Source organism: Oncorhynchus nerka, linkage group LG14 (assembly GCF_034236695.1).
Source record: "Oncorhynchus nerka isolate Pitt River linkage group LG14, Oner_Uvic_2.0, whole genome shotgun sequence".
NCBI classification, from domain to species: Eukaryota; Metazoa; Chordata; class Actinopteri; order Salmoniformes; family Salmonidae; genus Oncorhynchus; species Oncorhynchus nerka.
This window is the reverse complement of record NC_088409.1, coordinates 104,786,471-104,807,299: the sequence shown is the minus strand read 5'-3', so window position 1 is coordinate 104,807,299 and position 20,829 is coordinate 104,786,471. Positions and strand designations below refer to the sequence as shown.

Genomic DNA, 20,829 nt, shown 5'->3' with positions numbered 1-20,829 from the left:
ACATCATACTGTCTCTAGTCATTGACCCCAAATCATCCTGTCTCTAGTCATTGACCCCAAATCATCCTGTCTCTAGTCATTGACCCCACACCATACTGTCTCTAGTCATTGACCCCACATCATACTGTCTCTAGTCATTGACCCCACATCATACTGTCTCTAATCTCTTATCATTGACCCCACATCATACTGTCTCTAATCTCTTATCATTGACTCCAAATCATACTGTCTCTAGTCTCTGGTCATTGACCCCACATCATACTGTCTCTTGTCATTGACCCCACATCATACTGTCTCTAGTCTCTGGTCATTGACCCCACATCATACTGTCTCTGGTCATTGACCCCACATCATACTGTCTCTAGTCTCTGGTCATTGACCCCACATCATACTGTCTCTAGTCATTGACCCCAAATCATCCTGTCTCTAGTCTCTGGTCATTGACCCCACATCATACTGTCTCTAGTCATTGACCCCACATCATACTGTCTCTGGTCATTGACCCCACATCATACTGTCTCTAGTCTCTGGTCATTGACCCCACATCATACTGTGTAGTCATTGACCCCACATCATACTGTCTCTAGTCTCTGGTCATTAACCCCACATCATACTGTCTCTGGTCATTGACCCCACATCATCATGTCTCTTCTCCGGTCATTGACCCCACATCATACTGTCTCTTGTCTCTAGGCATTGACCCCACATCTTCCTGTCTCTAGTCATTGACCCAACATCTTCCTGTCTCTAGTCATTGACCCCACATCCTCATGTCTCCAGTCATTGACCACACATCATATTGTCTCTTCTCCGGTCATTGACCCCACATCATACTGTCTCTTGTCTCTAGTCATTGACCCCACATCATACTGTCTCTTGTCATTGACCCCGCATCATACTGTCTCTGGTCATTGACCCCACATCATACTGTCTCTGGTCATTGACCCCACATCATACTGTCTCTAGTCTCTGGTCATTGACCCCACATCATACTGTCTCTTGTCATTGACCCCACATCATACTGTCTCTAGTCTCTGGTCATTGGCCCCACATCATACTGTCTCTGGTCATTGACCCCACATCATACTGTCTCTAGTCTCTGGTCATTAACCCCACATCATACTGTCTCTAGTCATTGACCCCAAATCATCCTGTCTCTAGTCATTGACCCCAAATCATCCTGTCTCTAGTCATTGACCCCACACCATACTGTCTCTAGTCATTGACCCCACATCATACTGTCTCTAGTCATTGACCCCACATCATACTGTCTCTAATCTCTTATCATTGACCCCACATCATACTGTCTCTAATCTCTTATCATTGACTCCAAATCATACTGTCTCTAGTCTCTGGTCATTGACCCCACATCATACTGTCTCTTGTCATTGACCCCACATCATACTGTCTCTAGTCTCTGGTCATTGACCCCACATCATACTGTCTCTGGTCATTGACCCCACATCATACTGTCTCTAGTCTCTGGTCATTGACCCCACATCATACTGTCTCTAGTCATTGACCCCAAATCATCCTGTCTCTAGTCTCTGGTCATTGACCCCACATCATACTGTCTCTAGTCATTGACCCCACATCATACTGTCTCTGGTCATTGACCCCACATCATACTGTCTCTAGTCTCTGGTCATTGACCCCACATCATACTGTGTAGTCATTGACCCCACATCATACTGTCTCTAGTCTCTGGTCATTAACCCCACATCATACTGTCTCTGGTCATTGACCCCACATCATCATGTCTCTTCTCCGGTCATTGACCCCACATCATACTGTCTCTTGTCTCTAGGCATTGACCCCACATCTTCCTGTCTCTAGTCATTGACCCAACATCTTCCTGTCTCTAGTCATTGACCCCACATCCTCATGTCTCCAGTCATTGACCACACATCATACTGTCTCTAGTCTCTGGTCATTGACGCCACATCATACTGTCTCTGGTCATTGACCCCACATCATACTGCCTCTAGTCATTGACCCCACATCATACTGTCTTTAGTCATTGACCCCACATCATACTGTCTCTAGTCTCTGGTCATTGACCCCACATCATACTGTCTCTGGTCATTGACCCCACATCATCATGTCTCTTCTCCGGTCATTGACCCCACATCATACTGTCTCTTGTCTCTAGGCATTGACCCCACATCTTCCTGTCTCTAGTCATTGACCCCACATCTTCCTGTCTCTAGTCATTGACCCCACATCCTCATGTCTCCAGTCATTGACCACACATCATACTGTCTCTAGTCTCTGGTCATTGACGCCACATCATACTGTCTCTGGTCATTGACGCCACATCATACTGTCTCTGGTCATTGACCCCACATCATACTGTCTCTGTACATTGACCCCACATCATCCTTTCTCTAGTCATTGACCCCAAATCATCCTGTCTCTAGTCATTGACCCCACATCATACTGTCTCTAGTCATTGACCCCACATCATACTGTCTCTAGTCATTGACCCCAAATCATCCTGTCTCTAGTCATTGACCCCACATCATACTGTCTGTAGTCATTGACCCCACATCATACTGTCTCTAGTCATTGACCCCACATCATACTGTCTCTAGTCATTGACCCCACATCATACTGTCTCTAGTCATTGACCCCACATACATTTACATTACATTTAAGTCATTTAGCAGACGCTCTTATCCAGAGCGACTTACAAATTGGTGCATTCACCTTATCTCTAGTCATTGACACCAAATCATCCTGTCTCTAGTCTCTGGTCATTGACCCCACATCATACTGTCTCTAGTCATTGACCCCACATCATACTGTCTCTAGTCTCTGGTCATTGACCCCACATCGTACTGTCTCTAGTCATTGACCCCACATCATCCTGTCTCTGGTCATTGACCCCACATCATACTGTCTTTAGTCTCTGGTCATTGACGCCCACATCATACTGTCTCTAGTCATTGACCCCACATCATCCTGTCTCTGGTCATTGACCCCACATCATACTGTCTCTTGTCATTGACCCCGCATCATACTGTCTCTCTTATTGACCCCACATCATACTGTCTCTGGTCATTGACCCCACATCATACTGTCTCTAGTCTCTGGTCATTGACCCCACATCATACTGTCTCTTGTCATTGACCCCACATCATACTGTCTCTAGTCTCTGGTCATTGGCCCCACATCATACTGTCTCTGGTCATTGACCCCACATCATACTGTCTCTAGTCTCTGGTCATTAACCCCACATCATACTGTCTCTAGTCATTGACCCCAAATCATCCTGTCTCTAGTCATTGACCCCAAATCATCCTGTCTCTAGTCATTGACCCCACACCATACTGTCTCTAGTCATGGACCCCACATCATACTGTCTCTAGTCATTGACCCCACATCATACTGTCTCTAATCTCTTATCATTGACCCCACATCATACTGTCTCTAATCTCTTATCATTGACTCCAAATCATACTGTCTCTAGTCTCTGGTCATTGACCCCACATCATACTGTCTCTTGTCATTGACCCCACATCATACGGTCTCTAGTCTCTGGTCATTGACCCCACATCATACTGTCTCTGGTCATTGACCCCACATCATACTGTCTCTAGTCTCTGGTCATTGACCCCACATCATACTGTCTCTAGTCATTGACCCCAAATCATCCTGTCTCTAGTCTCTGGTCATTGACCCCACATCATACTGTCTCTAGTCATTGACCCCACACATCATACTGTCTCTGGTCATTGACCCCACATCATACTGTCTCTAGTCTCTGGTCATTGACCCCACATCATACTGTGTAGTCATTGACCCCACATCATACTGTCTCTAGTCTCTGGTCATTAACCCCACATCATACTGTCTCTGGTCATTGACCCCACATCATCATGTCTCTTCTCCGGTCATTGACCCCACATCATACTGTCTCTTGTCTCTAGGCATTGACCCCACATCTTCCTGTCTCTAGTCATTGACCCAACATCTTCCTGTCTCTAGTCATTGACCCCACATCCTCATGTCTCCAGTCATTGACCACACATCATACTGTCTCTAGTCTCTGGTCATTGACGCCACATCATACTGTCTCTGGTCATTGACCCCACATCATACTGCCTCTAGTCATTGACCCCACATCATACTGTCTTTAGTCATTGACCCCACATCATACTGTCTCTAGTCTCTGGTCATTGACCCCACATCATACTGTCTCTGGTCATTGACCCCACATCATCATGTCTCTTCTCCGGTCATTGACCCCACATCATACTGTCTCTTGTCTCTAGGCATTGACCCCACATCTTCCTGTCTCTAGTCATTGACCCCACATCTTCCTGTCTCTAGTCATTGACCCCACATCCTCATGTCTCCAGTCATTGACCACATCATACTGTCTCTAGTCTCTGGTCATTGACGCCACATCATACTGTCTCTGGTCATTGACGCCACATCATACTGTCTCTGGTCATTGACCCCACATCATACTGTCTCTGTACATTGACCCCACATCATCCTTTCTCTAGTCATTGACCCCAAATCATCCTGTCTCTAGTCATTGACCCCACATCATACTGTCTCTAGTCATTGACCCCACATCATACTGTCTCTAGTCATTGACCCCAAATCATCCTGTCTCTAGTCATTGACCCCACATCATACTGTCTGTAGTCATTGACCCCACATCATACTGTCTCTAGTCATTGACCCCACATCATACTGTCTCTAGTCATTGACCCCACATCATACTGTCTCTAGTCATTGACCCCACATACATTTACATTACATTTAAGTCATTTAGCAGACGCTCTTATCCAGAGCGACTTACAAATTGGTGCATTCACCTTATCTCTAGTCATTGACACCAAATCATCCTGTCTCTAGTCTCTGGTCATTGACCCCACATCATACTGTCTCTAGTCATTGACCCCACATCATACTGTCTCTAGTCTCTGGTCATTGACCCCCCATCGTACTGTCTCTAGTCATTGACCCCACATCATCCTGTCTCTGGTCATTGACCCCACATCATACTGTCTTTAGTCTCTGGTCATTGACGCCCACATCATACTGTCTCTAGTCATTGACCCCACATCATCCTGTCTCTGGTCATTGACCCCACATCATACTGTCTTTAGTCTCTGGTCATTGACCCCACATCATACTGTCTCTAGTCATTGACCCCACATAATACTGTCTCTAGTCTCTGGTCATTGACCCCACATCATCCTGTTTCTAGTCATTGACCCCACATCATCCTGTCTCTAGTCATTGACCACAGATCATCCTGTCTTTAGTCTCTGGTCATTGACGCCCACATCATACTGTCTCTAGTCATTGACCCCACATCATCCTGTCTCTAGTCATTGACCACACATCATCCTGTCTCTAGTCTCTGGTCATTGACCCCACATCATACTGTCTCCAGTCATTGACCACACATCATACTGTCTCTGGTCTCTGGTCATTGACGCCACATCATACTGTGTAGTCATTGACCCCACTTCATACTGTCTCTAGTCTCTGGTCATTGACCCCACATCATACTGTCTCTGGTCATTGACCCCACATCATCATGTCTCTTCTCCGGTCATTGACCCCACATCATACTGTCTCTTGTCTCTAGGCATTGACCCCACATCTTCCTGTCTCTAGTCATTGAACCCACATCTTCCTGTCTCTAGCCATTGACCCCACATCCTCATGTCTCCAGTCATTGACCACACATCATACTGTCTCTAGTCTCTGGTCATTGACGCCACATCATACTGTCTCTGGTCATTGACCCCACATCATACTGTCTCTGTACATTGACCCCAAATCATCCTGTCTCTAGTCATTGACCCCACATCATACTGTCTCTAGTCATTGACCCCACATCATACTGTCTCTAGTCATTGACCCCAAATCATCCTGTCTCTAGTCATTGACCCCACATCATACTGTCTCTAGTCATTGACCCCACATCATACTGTCTCTAGTCATTGACCCCACATCATACTGTCTCTAGTCATTGACCCCACATCATACTGTCTCTAGTCATTGACCCCACATACATTTACATTACATTTAAGTCATTTAGCAGACGCTCTTATCCAGAGCGACTTACAAATTGGTGCATTCACCTTATCTCTAGTCATTGACACCAAATCATCCTGTCTCTAGTCTCTGGTCATTGACCCCACATCATACTGTCTCTAGTCATTGACCCCACATCATACTGTCTCTAGTCTCTGGTCATTGACCCCACATCGTACTGTCTCTAGTCATTGACCCCACATCATCCTGTCTCTGGTCATTGACCCCACATCATACTGTCTTTAGTCTCTGGTCATTGACGCCCACATCATACTGTCTCTAGTCATTGACCCCACATCATCCTGTCTCTAGTCATTGACCACACATCATCCTGTCTCTAGTTTCTGGTCATTGACCCCACATCATACTGTCTCTAGTCATTGACCCCACATAATACTGTCTCTAGTCTCTGGTCATTGACCCCACATCATCCTGTCTCTAGTCATTGACCCCACATCATCCTGTCTCTAGTCATTGACCACACATCATCCTGTCTTTAGTCTCTGGTCATTGACGCCCACATCATACTGTCTCTAGTCATTGACCCCACATCATCCTGTCTCTAGTCATTGACCACACATCATCTTGTCTCTAGTCTCTGGTCATTGACCCCACATCATACTGTCTCTAGTCATTGACCCCACATAATACTGTCTCTAGTCTCTGGTCATTGACCCCACATCATCCTGTCTCTAGTCATTGACCCCACATCATCCTGTCTCTAGTCATTGACCACACATCATCCTGTCTCTAGTCTCGGGTCATTGACCCCAAATCATCCTGTCTCTAGTCATTGACCACACATCATCCTGTCTCTAGTCTCGGGTCATTGACCCCAAATCATCCTGTCTCTAGTCATTGACAACACATCATCCTGTCTCTAGTCATTGACCCCACATCCTCATGTCTCGAGTCTCTGGTCATTGACCCCACATCATACTCTCTGGTCATTGACCACACATCATCCTGTCTCTAGTCTCTGGTCATTGACCCCAAAACATTCTGTCTCTAGTCTCTTGCCATTGACTCCACATCATACTGTCTCTAGTCTCTGATCATTAACCCCACATCATACTGCGTGTAGTCATTGACCCCACACCATACTGTCTCTAGTCTCTGGTCATTGACCCCACATCATACTGTCTCTAGTTTCTAAGCATTGACCCCACATCATATTGTCTCTTCTCCGGTCATTGACCCCACATCATACTGTCTCTAGTCATTGACCCCATATCCTCATGTCTCCAGTCTCTGGTCATTGACCCCTCATCATATTGTCTCTTCTCTGGTCACTGACCCCACATCAGACTGTCTCTAGTCTCTAGTCATTGACCCCACATCTTCCTATCTCTAGTCATTGACCCCACATCCTCATGTCTCCAGTCTCTGGTCATTGACCCCACATCATACTGTCTCTAGTCTCTAGTCATTGACCCCTCATCATACTGTCTCTAGTCTCTGGTCATTGACCCCACATCATATTGTCTCTTCTCCGGGCATTGACCCCACATCATACTGTCTCTTGTCTCTAGGCATTGACCCCACATCTTCCTGTCTCTAGTCATTGACCCCACATCCTCATGTCTCCAGTCATTGACCACACATCATACTGTCTCTAGTCTCTGGTCATTGACCCCACATCATACTGTCTCTGGTCATTGACCCCACATCATACTGTCTCTGTACATTGACCCCACATCATACTGTCTCTAGTCATTGACCCCGCATCATACTGTCTCTTGTCATTGACCCCGCATCATACTGTCTCTGGTAATTGACCCCACATCATACTGTCTCTGGTCATTGACCCCACATCATAATGTCTCTAGTCATTGAGCCCACATCATACTGTCTCTAGTCTCTGGTCATTGACCCCACATCACACTGTCTCTAGTCATTGACCCCACATCATACTGTCTCTAGTCATTGACCCCACAATAGCCTGTCTCTAGTCATTGACTCCACATCATCTAGTCTCTAGACATTGACCCCAAATCATCCTGTCTCTAGACATTGAGCCCAAATCATCCTGTCTCTAGTCATTGACCACACACCATACTGTCTCTAGTCATTGACCCCACATCATACTGTCTCTAGTCATTGACCCCACATCATACTGTCTCTAATCTCTTATCATTGACCCCACATCATACTGTCTCTAATCTCTTATCATTGACTCCAAATCATACTGTCTCTAGTCTCTGGTCATTGACCCCACATCATACTGTCTCTTGTCATTGACCCCACATCATACTGTCTCTAGTCTCTGGTCATTGACCCCACATCATACTGTCTCTGGTCATTGACCCCACATCATACTGTCTCTAGTCTCTGGTCATTGACCCCCATCATACTGTCTCTAGTCATTGACCCCAAATCATCCTGTCTCTAGTCTCTGGTCATTGACCCCACATCATACTGTCTCTAGTCATTGACCCCACATCATACTGTCTCTGGTCATTGACCCCACATCATACTGTCTCTAGTCTCTGGTCATTGACCCCACATCATACTGTGTAGTCATTGACCCCACATCATACTGTCTCTAGTCTCTGGTCATTGACCCCACATCATACTGTCTCTGGTCATTGACCCCACATCATCATGTCTCTTCTCTGGTCATTGACCCCACATCATACTGTCTCTTGTCTCTAGGCATTGACCCCACATCTTCCTGTCTCTAGTCATTGACCCCACATCTTCCTGCCTCTAGTCATTGACCCCACATCCTCATGTCTCCAGTCATTGACCACACATCATACTGTCTCTAGTCTCTGGTCATTGACGCCACATCATACTGTCTCTGGTCATTGACCCCACATCATACTGCCTCTAGTCATTGACCCCACATCATACTGTCTCTAGTCATTGACCCCAAATCATCCTGTCTCTAGTCATTGACCCCACACCATACTGTCTCTAGTCATTGACCCCACACCATACTGTCTCTAGTCATTGACCCCACATCATACTGTCTCTAGTCATTGACCCCACATCATACTGTCTCTAATCTCTTATCATTGACTCCACATCATACTGTCTCTAGTCTCTGATCATTAACCCCACATCATACTGCGTGTAGTCATTGACCCCACACCATACTGTCTCTAGTCTCTGTTCATTGACCCCACATCATACTGTCTCTAGTTTCTAAGCATTGACCCCACATCATATTGTCTCTTCTCCGGTCATTGACCCCACATCATACTGTCTCTAGTCATTGACCCCACATCCTCATGTCTCCAGTCTCTGGTCATTGACCCCTCATCATATTGTCTCTTCTCTGGTCACTGACCCCACATCAGACTGTCTCTAGTCTCTAGTCATTGACCCCACATCTTCCTATCTCTAGTCATTGACCCCACATCCTCATGTCTCCAGTCTCTGGTCATTGACCCCACATCATACTGTCTCTAGTCTCTAGTCATTGACCCCACATCATACTGTCTCTAGTCTCTGGTCATTGACCCCACATCATATTGTCTCTTCTCCGGGCATTGACCCCACATCATACTGTCTCTTGTCTCTAGGCATTGACCCCACATCTTCCTGTCTCTAGTCATTGACCCCACATCTTCCTGTCTCTAGTCATTGACCCCACATCCTCATGTCTCCAGTCATTGACCACACATCATACTGTCTCTAGTCTCTGGTCATTGACCCCACATCATACTGTCTCTAGTCATTGACCCCGCATCATACTGTCTCTTGTCATTGACCCCGCATCATACTGTCTCTGGTAATTGACCCCACATCATACTGTCTCTGGTCATTGACCCCACATCATAATGTCTCTAGTCATTGAGCCCACATCATACTGTCTCTAGTCTCTGGTCATTGACCCCACATCATACGGTCTCTTGTCATTGACCCCACATCATACTGTCTCTAGTCTCTGGTCATTGACCCCACATCATACTGTCTCTAGTCATTGACCCCACAATAGCCTGTCTCTAGTCATTGACTCCACATCATCTAGTCTCTAGACATTGACCCCAAATCATCCTGTCTCTAGACATTGAGCCCAAATCATCCTGTCTCTAGTCATTGACCCCACACCATACTGTCTCTAGTCATTGACCCCACATCATACTGTCTCTAGTCATTGACCCCACATCATACTGTCTCTAATCTCTTATCATTGACCCCACATCATACTGTCTCTAATCTCTTATCATTGACTCCAAATCATACTGTCTCTAGTCTCTGGTCATTGACCCCACATCATACTGTCTCTTGTCATTGACCCCACATCATACTGTCTCTAGTCTCTGGTCATTGACCCCACATCATACTGTCTCTGGTCATTGACCCCACATCATACTGTCTCTAGTCATTGACCCCAAATCATCCTGTCTCTAGTCTCTGGTCATTGACCCCACATCATACTGTCTCTAGTCATTGACCCCACATCAACTGTCTCTGGTCATTGACCCCACATCATACTGTCTCTAGTCTCTGGTCATTGACCCCACATCATACTGTGTAGTCATTGACCCCACATCATACTGTCTCTAGTCTCTGGTCATTGACCCCACATCATACTGTCTCTGGTCATTGACCCCACATCATACTGTCTCTAGTCTCTGGTCATTGACCCCACATCATACTGTCTCTGGTCATTGACCCCACATCATCATGTCTCTTCTCCGGTCATTGACCCCACATCATACTGTCTCTTGTCTCTAGGCATTGACCCCACATCTTCCTGTCTCTAGTCATTGACCCCACATCTTCCTGTCTCTAGTCATTGACCCCACATCCTCATGTCTCCAGTCATTGACCACACATCATACTGTCTCTAGTCTCTGGTCATTGACCCCACATCATACTGTCTCTAGTCTCTAGTCATTGACCCCACATCATACTGTCTCTAGTCTCTGGTCATTGACCCCACATCATATTGTCTCTTCTCCGGGCATTGACCCCACATCATATTGTCTCTTGTCTCTAGGCATTGACCCCACATCTTCCTGTCTCTAGTCATTGACCCCACATCTTCCTGTCTCTAGTCATTGACCCCACATCCTCATGTCTCCAGTCATTGACCACACATCATACTGTCTCTAGTCTCTGGTCATTGACCCCACATCATACTGTCTCTGGTCATTGACCCCACATCATACTGTCTCTGTACATTGACCCCATATCATACTGTCTCTAGTCATTGACCCCGCATCATACTGTCTCTTGTCATTGACCCCGCATCATACTGTCTCTGGTAATTGACCCCACATCATACTGTCTCTGGTCATTGACCCCACATCATAATGTCTCTAGTCATTGAGCCCACATCATACTGTCTCTAGTCTCTGGTCATTGACCCCACATCATACGGTCTCTTGTCATTGACCCCACATCATACTGTCTCTAGTCTCTGGACATTGACTCCACATCATACTGTCTCTAGGCATTGACCCCACATCTTCCTGTCTCTAGTCATTGACCCCACATCTTCCTGTCTCTAGTCATTGACCCCACATCCTCATGTCTCCAGTCATTGACCACACATCATACTGTCTCTAGTCTCTGGTCATTGACCCCACATCATACTGTCTCTAGTCTCTGGTCATTGACCACACATCATACTGTCTCTAGTCTCTGGTCATTGACCCCACATCATACTGTCTCTAGGCTCTGATCATTGACCCCACATCATACTGTCTCCAGTCTCTGGTCATTGACCCCACATCATACTGTCTCTAGTCATTGACCCCACATCATACTGTCTCTAGTCATTGACCCCACATCATCCTGTCTCTAGTCTCTGGTCATTGACCCCACATCATAATGTCTCTAGGCTCTGATCATTGACCCCACATCATACTGTCTCTAGTCTCTGGTCATTGACCCCACATCATACTGTCTCTAGTCATTGACCCCACATCATACTGTCTCTAGTCATTGACCCCACATCATACTGTCTCTAGTCATTGACCCCACATCATACTGTCTCTAGTCATTGACCCCACATCATACTGTCTCTAGTCATTGACCCCACATCATACTGTCTCTAGTCATTGACCCCACATCATCCTGTCTCTAGTCATTGACACCAAATCATCCTGTCTCTAGTCTCTAGTCATTGACCCCACATCATCCTGTCTCTGGTCATTGACCCCACATCATACTGTCTTTAGTCTCTGGTCATTGACGCCCACATCATACTGTCTCTAGTCATTGACCCCACATCATCCTGTCTCTAGTCATTGACCACACATCATACTGTCTTTAGTCTCTGGTCATTGACGCCCACATCATACTGTCTCTAATCATTGACCCCACATCATCCTGTCTCTAGTCATTGACCACACATCATCCTGTCTCTAGTCTCTGGTCATTGACCCCACATCATACTGTCTCTAGTCATTGACCCCACATCATCCTGTCTCTGGTCATTGACCCCAAATCATCCTGTCTCTAGTCTCTAGTCATTGAAAACACATCATCCTGTCTCTAGTCATTGACCCCACATCTTCCTGTCTCTAGTCATTGACCACACATCATCCTGTCTCTAGTCTCTGGTCATTGACCCCACATCATACTGTCTCTAGTCATTGACCCCACATAATACTGTCTCTGGTCATTGACGCCACATCATACTGTCTTTAGTCTCTGGTCATTGACGCCCACATCATACTGTCTCTAATCATTGACCCCACATCATCCTGTCTCTAGTCATTGACCACACATCATCCTGTCTCTAGTCTCTGGTCATTGACCCCACATCATACTGTCTCTAGTCATTGACCCCACATCATCCTGTCTCTGGTCATTGATCCCACATCATCCTGTCTCTAGTCTCTGGTCATTGACCCCACATCATACTGTCTCTAGGCTCTGATCATTGACCCCACATCATACTGTCTCTAGTCTCTGGTCATTGACCCCACATCATACTGTCTCTAGTCTCTGGTCATTGACCCCACATCATACTGTCTCTAGTCATTGACCCCACATCATACTGTCTCTAGTCATTGACCCCACATCATCCTGTCTCTAGTCTCTGGTCATTGACCCCACATCATACTGTCTCTAGTCATTGACCCCACATCATCCTGTCTGTAGTCTCTGATCATTGACCCCACATCATACTTTGTGTAGTCATTGACCCCACATCATACTGTCTCTAGTCTCTGGTCATTGACCCCACATCATACTGTCTCTAGTCATTGACCCCACATCATATTGTCTCTTCTCCGGTCATTGACCCCACATCATACTGTCTCTAGTCTCTAGTCATTGACCCCACATCTTCCTGTCTCTAGTCATTGACCCCACAACATATTGTCTCTTCTCTGATCATTGACCCCACATCATACTGTCTCTAGTCTCTAGTCATTGACCCCACATCATACTGTCTCTAGTCTCTAGTCATTGACCCCACATCTTCCTGTCTCTAGTCATTGACCCCACAACATATTGTCTCTTCTCTGATCATTGACCCCACATCATACTGTCTCTAGTCTCTAGTCATTGACCCCACATCTTCCTGTCTCTAGTCATTGACCCCACAACATATTGTCTCTTCTCTATTCATTGACCCCACATCCTCATGTCTCCAGTCTCTGGTCATTGACCCCAAATCATCCTCTCTCTAGTCTCTGGTCATTGACCCCACATCATAATGTCTCTAGTCATTGACCCCACATAATACTGTCTCTAGTCTCTGGTCATTGACCCCACATCGTACTGTCTCTTGTCATTGACCCCACATCATCCTGTCTCTAGTCATTGACCCCACATCATCCTGTCTCTGGTCATTGACGCCCACATCATCCTGTCTCTGGTCATTGACGCCCACATCATCCTGTCTCTGGTCATTGACGCCCACATCATCCTGTCTCTGGTCATTGACGCCACATCATACTGTCTCTAGTCATTGACCCCACATCATCCTGTCTCTAGTCATTGACCACACATCATCCTGCCTCGAGTCTCTGGGCATTGACCCCAAATCATCCTGTCTCTAGTCTCTGGGCATTGACCCCACATCCTACTCTCTAGTCATTGACCCCTCATCATACTGTCTCTAGTCTCTGGTCATTGACCACACATCATACTGTCTCTAGTCATTGACTCCACATCATACTGTCTCTAGTCATTCACCCTACATCATCCTGTCTCTAGTCATTGACCCCAACTCATCCTGTGTCTAGTCTCTGGTCATTGACCCCACATCATACTGTCTCTAGTCATTGACCCCACTTCATACTGTCTCTAGTCATTGACCCCACTTCATACTGTCTCTAGTCATATCTTTTCCAGATGGGATTTACAAAGCACTACAATGTCTATATAATTTCAGAAGCAGATCAGCATCCAGACAGACCATCCTGCACTAATAATTCTAAAAGTACAAAATAACATTTGGTGAACAAGGGAATATTTTTTTTAATATATTTTTATTTCACCTTTATTTAGCCAGGTAGGCCAGTTGAGAACAAGTTCTCATTTACAGCTGCAACCTGGCCAAGAAAGCAAAGCAGTGCAACAAAAACAACACAAAGTTATATATAAACAAATGTACAGTCAATAACACAATAGAAACATCTTTGTACAGAGTGTGCAAATGTAGTAGAGTAGGGAGGTAGGGCAATAAATAGGCCATAGTGGTAAAATAATTACAATTTAGCATTAACACTGGAGTGATAGATGGGCAGATGATGATGTGCAAACAGAGATACTGGAGTGAAAAAGAGCAAGAGGAAAAATAACAATATGGGGATGAGGTAGTTGGTTGTGCTATTTACAGATTGGATGTGTACAGGTACAGAGATCGGTAAGCTGCTCTGATAGCTGATGCTTATAGTTACCGAGGGAGATATACAGTGGGGCAAAAAATTATTTAGTCAGCCACCAATTGTGCAAGTTCTCCCACTTAAAAATATGAGAGATGCCTGTAATTTTCATCATAGGTACACTTCAACTATGACAGACAAAATGAGTAAAGAAATTCAGAAAATCACATTGTAGGATTTTTTATAAATTTATTTGCAAATTATGGTGGAAAATAAGTATTGTATTGTACCTATGATGAAAATTACAGGCCTCTCATCTTTTTAAGTGGGAGAACTCGCACAATTGCATGCATTTAGTTTAACTAGCATTTAACCTCTTCAACCTATGGGGGCGCTATGTCATTATTGGATAAAAAAACGTGCCCGTTTTAAGCACAATATTTTGTCATGAAAAGATGCTCGACTATGCATATAATTGGCAGCTTTGGAAAGAAAACACTCTGACGTTTCCAAAACTGCAAAGATATTATCTGTGAGTGCCCCAGAACTGATGCTACAGGCGAAACCAAGATGAAACTTCAAACAGGAAATGAGCAGGATTTTTGATGCTCTGTTTTTCATTGTCTCCTTATATGGCTGTGAAAGCGCCACGAATTAGCCTGCCCTTTCTATCGTTTCTCCAAGTTGTCTGCAGCATTGTGACGTATTTGTAGGCATATCATTGGAAGATTGGCCATAGGAGACTACATTTACCAGGGGTCCGCCCGGTGTCCTTTGTTGAAATTGTTGCGTAATCTCCAAGCTGCTCGCATTCATCCATGTGATTGAGACAGAGAGGAGACTTCCAGGAATGATATATCATGAAGAGATATGTGAAAAACACCTTGAGGATTGATTCTAAACAACGTTTACCATGTTTCAGTCGATATTATGGAGTTAATGTGGAAGAAAGTTTGGCGTTCGGATGAATGAATTTTCGTTTTTTTTTGGTAGCCAAACATGACGCAGAAAACGGACCGATTTCTCCTGCACAAATAATCTTTCAGGAAAAACTGAACATTTGCTATCTAACTGAGAGTCTCCTCATTGAAAACATCCGAAGTCCTTCAAAGGTAAATGATTTTATTTGAATGGTTTTCTGGTTTTTGTGAAAATGTTGCCTGCTGAATGCTAACGCTAAATGCTATGCTAACGCTAAATGCTGTTACACAAATGCTTGTTTTGCTATGGTTGAGAAGCATATTTTTGAAAATCTGAGATGACAGTGTTGTTAAGCTTGAGAGCTAGCATATTTATTTCATTTCATTTGCGATTTTCATGAACAGCTTGAGGCTGTATTCACGATCCCGGATCCGGGATGGCTCGACGCAAGAAGTTAAAAGAAGTTGGAGGCCACGGAAGGAGTGTTGCATGGCATTGAAACTCGTTTGGAGGTTTGTTAACAGTGTCCAAAGAAGAGCCAGATGTATACAGAATGGTGTTGTCATGACATTGCCCTCTTTGGGTACAGCAAGCCCCATCCCCCTCTCCCTGCCTCCCCCTTGCCTCCTTCAACTAGGCTGCTGTGGTCAGAGAGAGGTCATAAATTCCTGAGGAGAGGATCTCATCATGGCCACACAGTATAGAGGTAGGGTGAAGTTTCATAGAGAACAAAGGAATTTCTTCCACCTCACAGAACTTGAGGTTCGAAAAACGTTTACGTTCCGGAGAAGAGAAAAGATCGGTGAAGAATCCAGCTACGAACTGGTCCGTTTGTTATAACTTGAGCGATGGGTAACGATGCTTCGTTGTTGATGTGCAGAGGGTCCCTGGTTCGCGCCCGGGTATGGGCGAGGGGACGGTCTAAAGTTATACTGTTACATTGGAAGCTCATGGGAGACGGTGTGGCCACATTACCATAACGCTGTTTATATAATAGCCTCAGATATGAGGTTTACATCTAATAAGATGAATGAGTGAGTATGATTCTGTTTGTAAAATGGTGTAATGTGATTTTGGACTGTTTAATGAAGGAAACTCCAATTCCCTTTTGAGTTGAACTAAATCAGAGGACCGCCCATGAGCCCAGTTAGGGTCAGGCATCCTGGGACAGCCCTTTTCTGCAATTCTGAATAAAACCCAACTCTCAGAAGACCATGTTTCTCTCAATCACTGGAGTACAAAGGTTGCAGACCATTGCTGAATCTTTTAACCATACCACGTGGTTAAACTCTTAGACTAACGATACTGACAGAATAAGAACAAGTCTTTGATATTAATTACTAGTCTGCAGCTAGGAATTCGCTGTCATTGAAAGCGAAGAACGACAACCGCCAAAACATCCATTCTATAATGAAACTAATGAATGTCACTTTGAACGATCCATATGAGAGAGAGAGAGAGAGAGAGAGAGAGAGAGAGAGAGAGAGAGAGAGAGAGAGAGAGAGAGAGAGAGAGAGAGAGAGAGAGAGATCCAACAGAAAAAACTTTTCAACAGCGATCAAGACGACAGACTGCGTAAATATATGGTGGGGAGAACAAGTATTTGATAGGATTTTGCAGGTTTTCCTACTTACAAAGCATGTAGAGGTCTGTCATTTTTTATCATAGGTACACTTCAACTGTAAGAGACGGAATATAAAACAAAAATCCAGAAAATCACATTGTGTGATTTTTAAGTAATTAATTTGCATTAACAGGATTTATGTTTGAAAAAGCTAGCCTCAGCTTTCCTAACTGGCTGTGTATATTGGTTCCTGACTTCCCTGAAAAGTTGCATATCACGGGGGCTATTCGATGCTAATGCAGAACGCTACAGGATATTTTTGTGCTGGTCAAGGGCAGTCAGGTCTGGGGTGAACCAAAGGCTATATCTGTTCTTAGTTCTATATTTTTGTAGACCTTGTGCAGGTCTAAGATGGAGAGGAAAGCACTTTTAAAGAGCAACCAGGCATCCTCTACTGACGGGATGAGGTCAATATCCTTCCAGGATACCCGGGCCTGTATCCTATAAGGCAGGAGACAATGACGTAGGGATAGCTGAGATCCTGGTTGAAAACATGCAGGCAAAGAGGCAGTGATCGCTGAGATATTGGTTGAAGACAGCAGAGTTGTATTTAGAGGGCAAGTTGGTCAGGTTGATATCTAAGATGGTTACGGATTTAGGGTTGTACCTGGTAGGTTCCTTGATAATTTGTGTGAGATTGAGGGCATCTAGCTTGCATTGTAGGATGGCCGGGGTGTTATGCATAAAACCTAACAGTATCAACTCTGAATATAGATGGGGGCAATCAATTCACATATTGTGTCCAGGGTACAGCTGAAGTGGGTCTATAACAAGTGACAATGTTGAGAGACTTGTTTCTGGAAAGGTGTATTTTTAAAAGTAGAAGCTCGAATTGTTTGGGCACAGACCTGGATAGTATGACAAAACTCTGCAGACTCTCTCTGCAGTAGTTGCAACTCAGCCCCCTTTGGCAGTTCTATCTTGTAGGAAAATGTAAAAATATTAGTAGATTGACATGTCTTTATCTTCTCCAGAAACATGGATATATCTGTGATAGGATGGAGCTGACCAATATAGAAACATAGTGTTTGTTCCAGCTATGGTCAGTCACAGACCAATATAGAAACCATGTGTTTGTTCCAGCTATAGTCAGTCACAGACCAATATAGAAACCATGTGTTTGTTCCAGCTGTAGTCAGTCACAGACCAATATAGAAACAATGTGTTTGTTCCAGCTATAGTCAGTCACAGACCAATATAGAAACCATGTGTTTGTTCCAGCTATAGTCAGTCACAGACCAATATAGAAACCATGTGTTTGTTCCAGCTGTAGTCAGTCACAGACTAATATAGAAACAATGTGTTTGTTCCAGCTGTAGTCAGTCACAGACCAATATAGAAACAATGTGTTTGTTCCAGCTATAGTCAGTCACAGACCAATATAGAAACCATGTGTTTGTTCCAGCTATAGTCAGTCACAGACCAATATAGAAGCCATGTGTTTGTTCCAGCTGTGGTCAGTCACAGTGTGCCTCCCTGGCTCCTAGGCTTCTGGAAATAAATACTTCCATTTTTGACAAATCCATATTCTCTGTTCCTACAGTGACAAGATTCCAGGGAGTCCAGGGAGTCCAGGGAGGGACAGATATTGCCATGATCCCTCAATTTCATAGAGGGCAGGAACCGGGTCACTACATACTATCCACAGCCTATGATGGATAGGTGGGATTCATTTCCGGACTGACCGGGGATGCATCCGAAATGGCACCCTATTCCCCATTTAGTGTACTCCTTTAGACCAGAGCCCTGGTAAAAAGTAGTGAGCATTAGTCCAATTAGTGCACTATATAGGGAACAGGATGCCATTTGGGATGCATCCCAGGGTCTAACCAAGCATCCATGGCCATGCAGTCTGAAGGGCAGGCAGAGACAGGGACGGAGCACCCCAATGGAGCTGTAGTAGTAACATCTGACTCTCACCCTGTAGAGGTCAATTTAAAAAAGTATTCAACAACATGTACATTGGGGCACCAGACTATAGCGCTTAAATGCATTAATTAAAAAACACTTGTTTTCAAAGTGGTCTTCGACAGGTTCATGTATTATTTCAAATCATTAAACAACTTTTAGCATTTGATTTAACTTTTGCCAAAGTTCCTGATGGGAAGGGGTTGTATTTCCTGGACTTGTAAGCATTTTGACTGTTAGTCTACACCTGTTGTTTACCAAGCATGTGACACATACATTTGATTTGACCAGTCCATTGGTTCCATTGTGACAGGAAAACTCAATCAAACTATGTTAAACTTATAGAAATAGATTTGCTGTGGCTAAAGTATAGTATAATACAATGGAACAAATGCAATACTCCAGGAAAAGCAAACCCTTATGATCTGGTATCTTTCTGATTTAGAAGATTCCACAACTATTATATCCCCCTGCCAGGTCTAACTGATGATAGCACAGTAACTGCAGTCAACTGTGGTATTTTGGGCGTAGTAATTGCAGAATAACTGCAGTTATACTGCACTGTAACTGCAGTCCACTACAAAATTATTGCAGTAAGAAAAGGCTGTAGTTTTGGATGCAGTATTTGAAGCATACTGCAGTTATACTGCACTCTGACTACAATTATATTACAGTGTACTGCAGTTATATTGCACTCTGACCGCAATCTTTTTTCGTAAGGGACTGACTGATGTTGGCTACAGTATTTCTCCTGGGAGCTGAGCAGACTGAGGGTTAGGGTTGGTCTGACTGACCTTGGCTACTGTATTCCTCCTGGGAGCTGAGCAGACTGAGGGCAGACAGGTGATGGTTGGAGAAGGATGCCGGCCAGTCAGGAGTAAAAATCCCTACACCGTGGTCATGTCCGTGTCGAAGCTGTGGCCGTGAACTTAGCAGTGACGACGAGCTGTCCGGTTTCATTCTCAACACTGCTGCGTATGATACTTGCCTCCATGCTACAGTTTTGGAAAAATCTGCAACACATAGAAGGAGGGAACATGAAGTGAGTTACATTTGCATGGCTTATTTACCTAACACTGTGCAACATACAGTGTATATTTTTCTAAAAAGTTTTTCTAAATACATTTACATTTACATTTAAGTCATTTAGCAGACGCTCTTATCCAGAGCGACTTACAAATTGGTGCATTCACCTTATGACATCCAGTGGAACAGTAGTGCATCTAAATCTTTTAAGGGGGGTGAGAGGGATTACTTTATTCTATCCTAGGTATTCCTTAAAGAGGTGGGGTTTCAGGTGTCTCCGGAAGGTGGTGATTGACTCCGCTGTCCTGGCGTCGTGAGGGAGTTTGTTCCAACATTGGGGGGCCAGAGCAGCGAACAGTTTTGACTGGGCTGAGCGGGAACTGTACTTCCTCAGTGGTAGGGAGGTGAGCAGGCCAGAGGTGGATGAACGCAGTGCCCTTGTTTGGGTGTAGGGCCTGATCAGAGCCTGGAGGTACTGAGGTGCCGTTCCCCTCACAGCTCCGTAGGCAAGCACCATGGTCTTGTAGCGGATGCGAGCTTCAA

The 20,829-nt window shown here is 44.8% G+C and overlaps 1 protein-coding gene across 1 annotated transcript in view; it reads right to left on the bottom strand.

The window, feature by feature from the left end:
- LOC115115930 (contactin-5) overlaps positions 1 to 20,289 on the bottom strand; it is a gene marked incomplete at its 5' end in the record, with an annotated part of 417,179 nt that extends 396,890 nt beyond the window's left edge. Inside the window, one exon of the mRNA XM_065000650.1 lies at positions 20,055 to 20,289. Coding sequence (XP_064856722.1) covers positions 20,055 to 20,289 — 235 coding nt within the window. The remainder of the gene's footprint in view (positions 1 to 20,054) is intronic.
- Between the last annotated feature and the right edge of the window lie 540 nt (positions 20,290 to 20,829).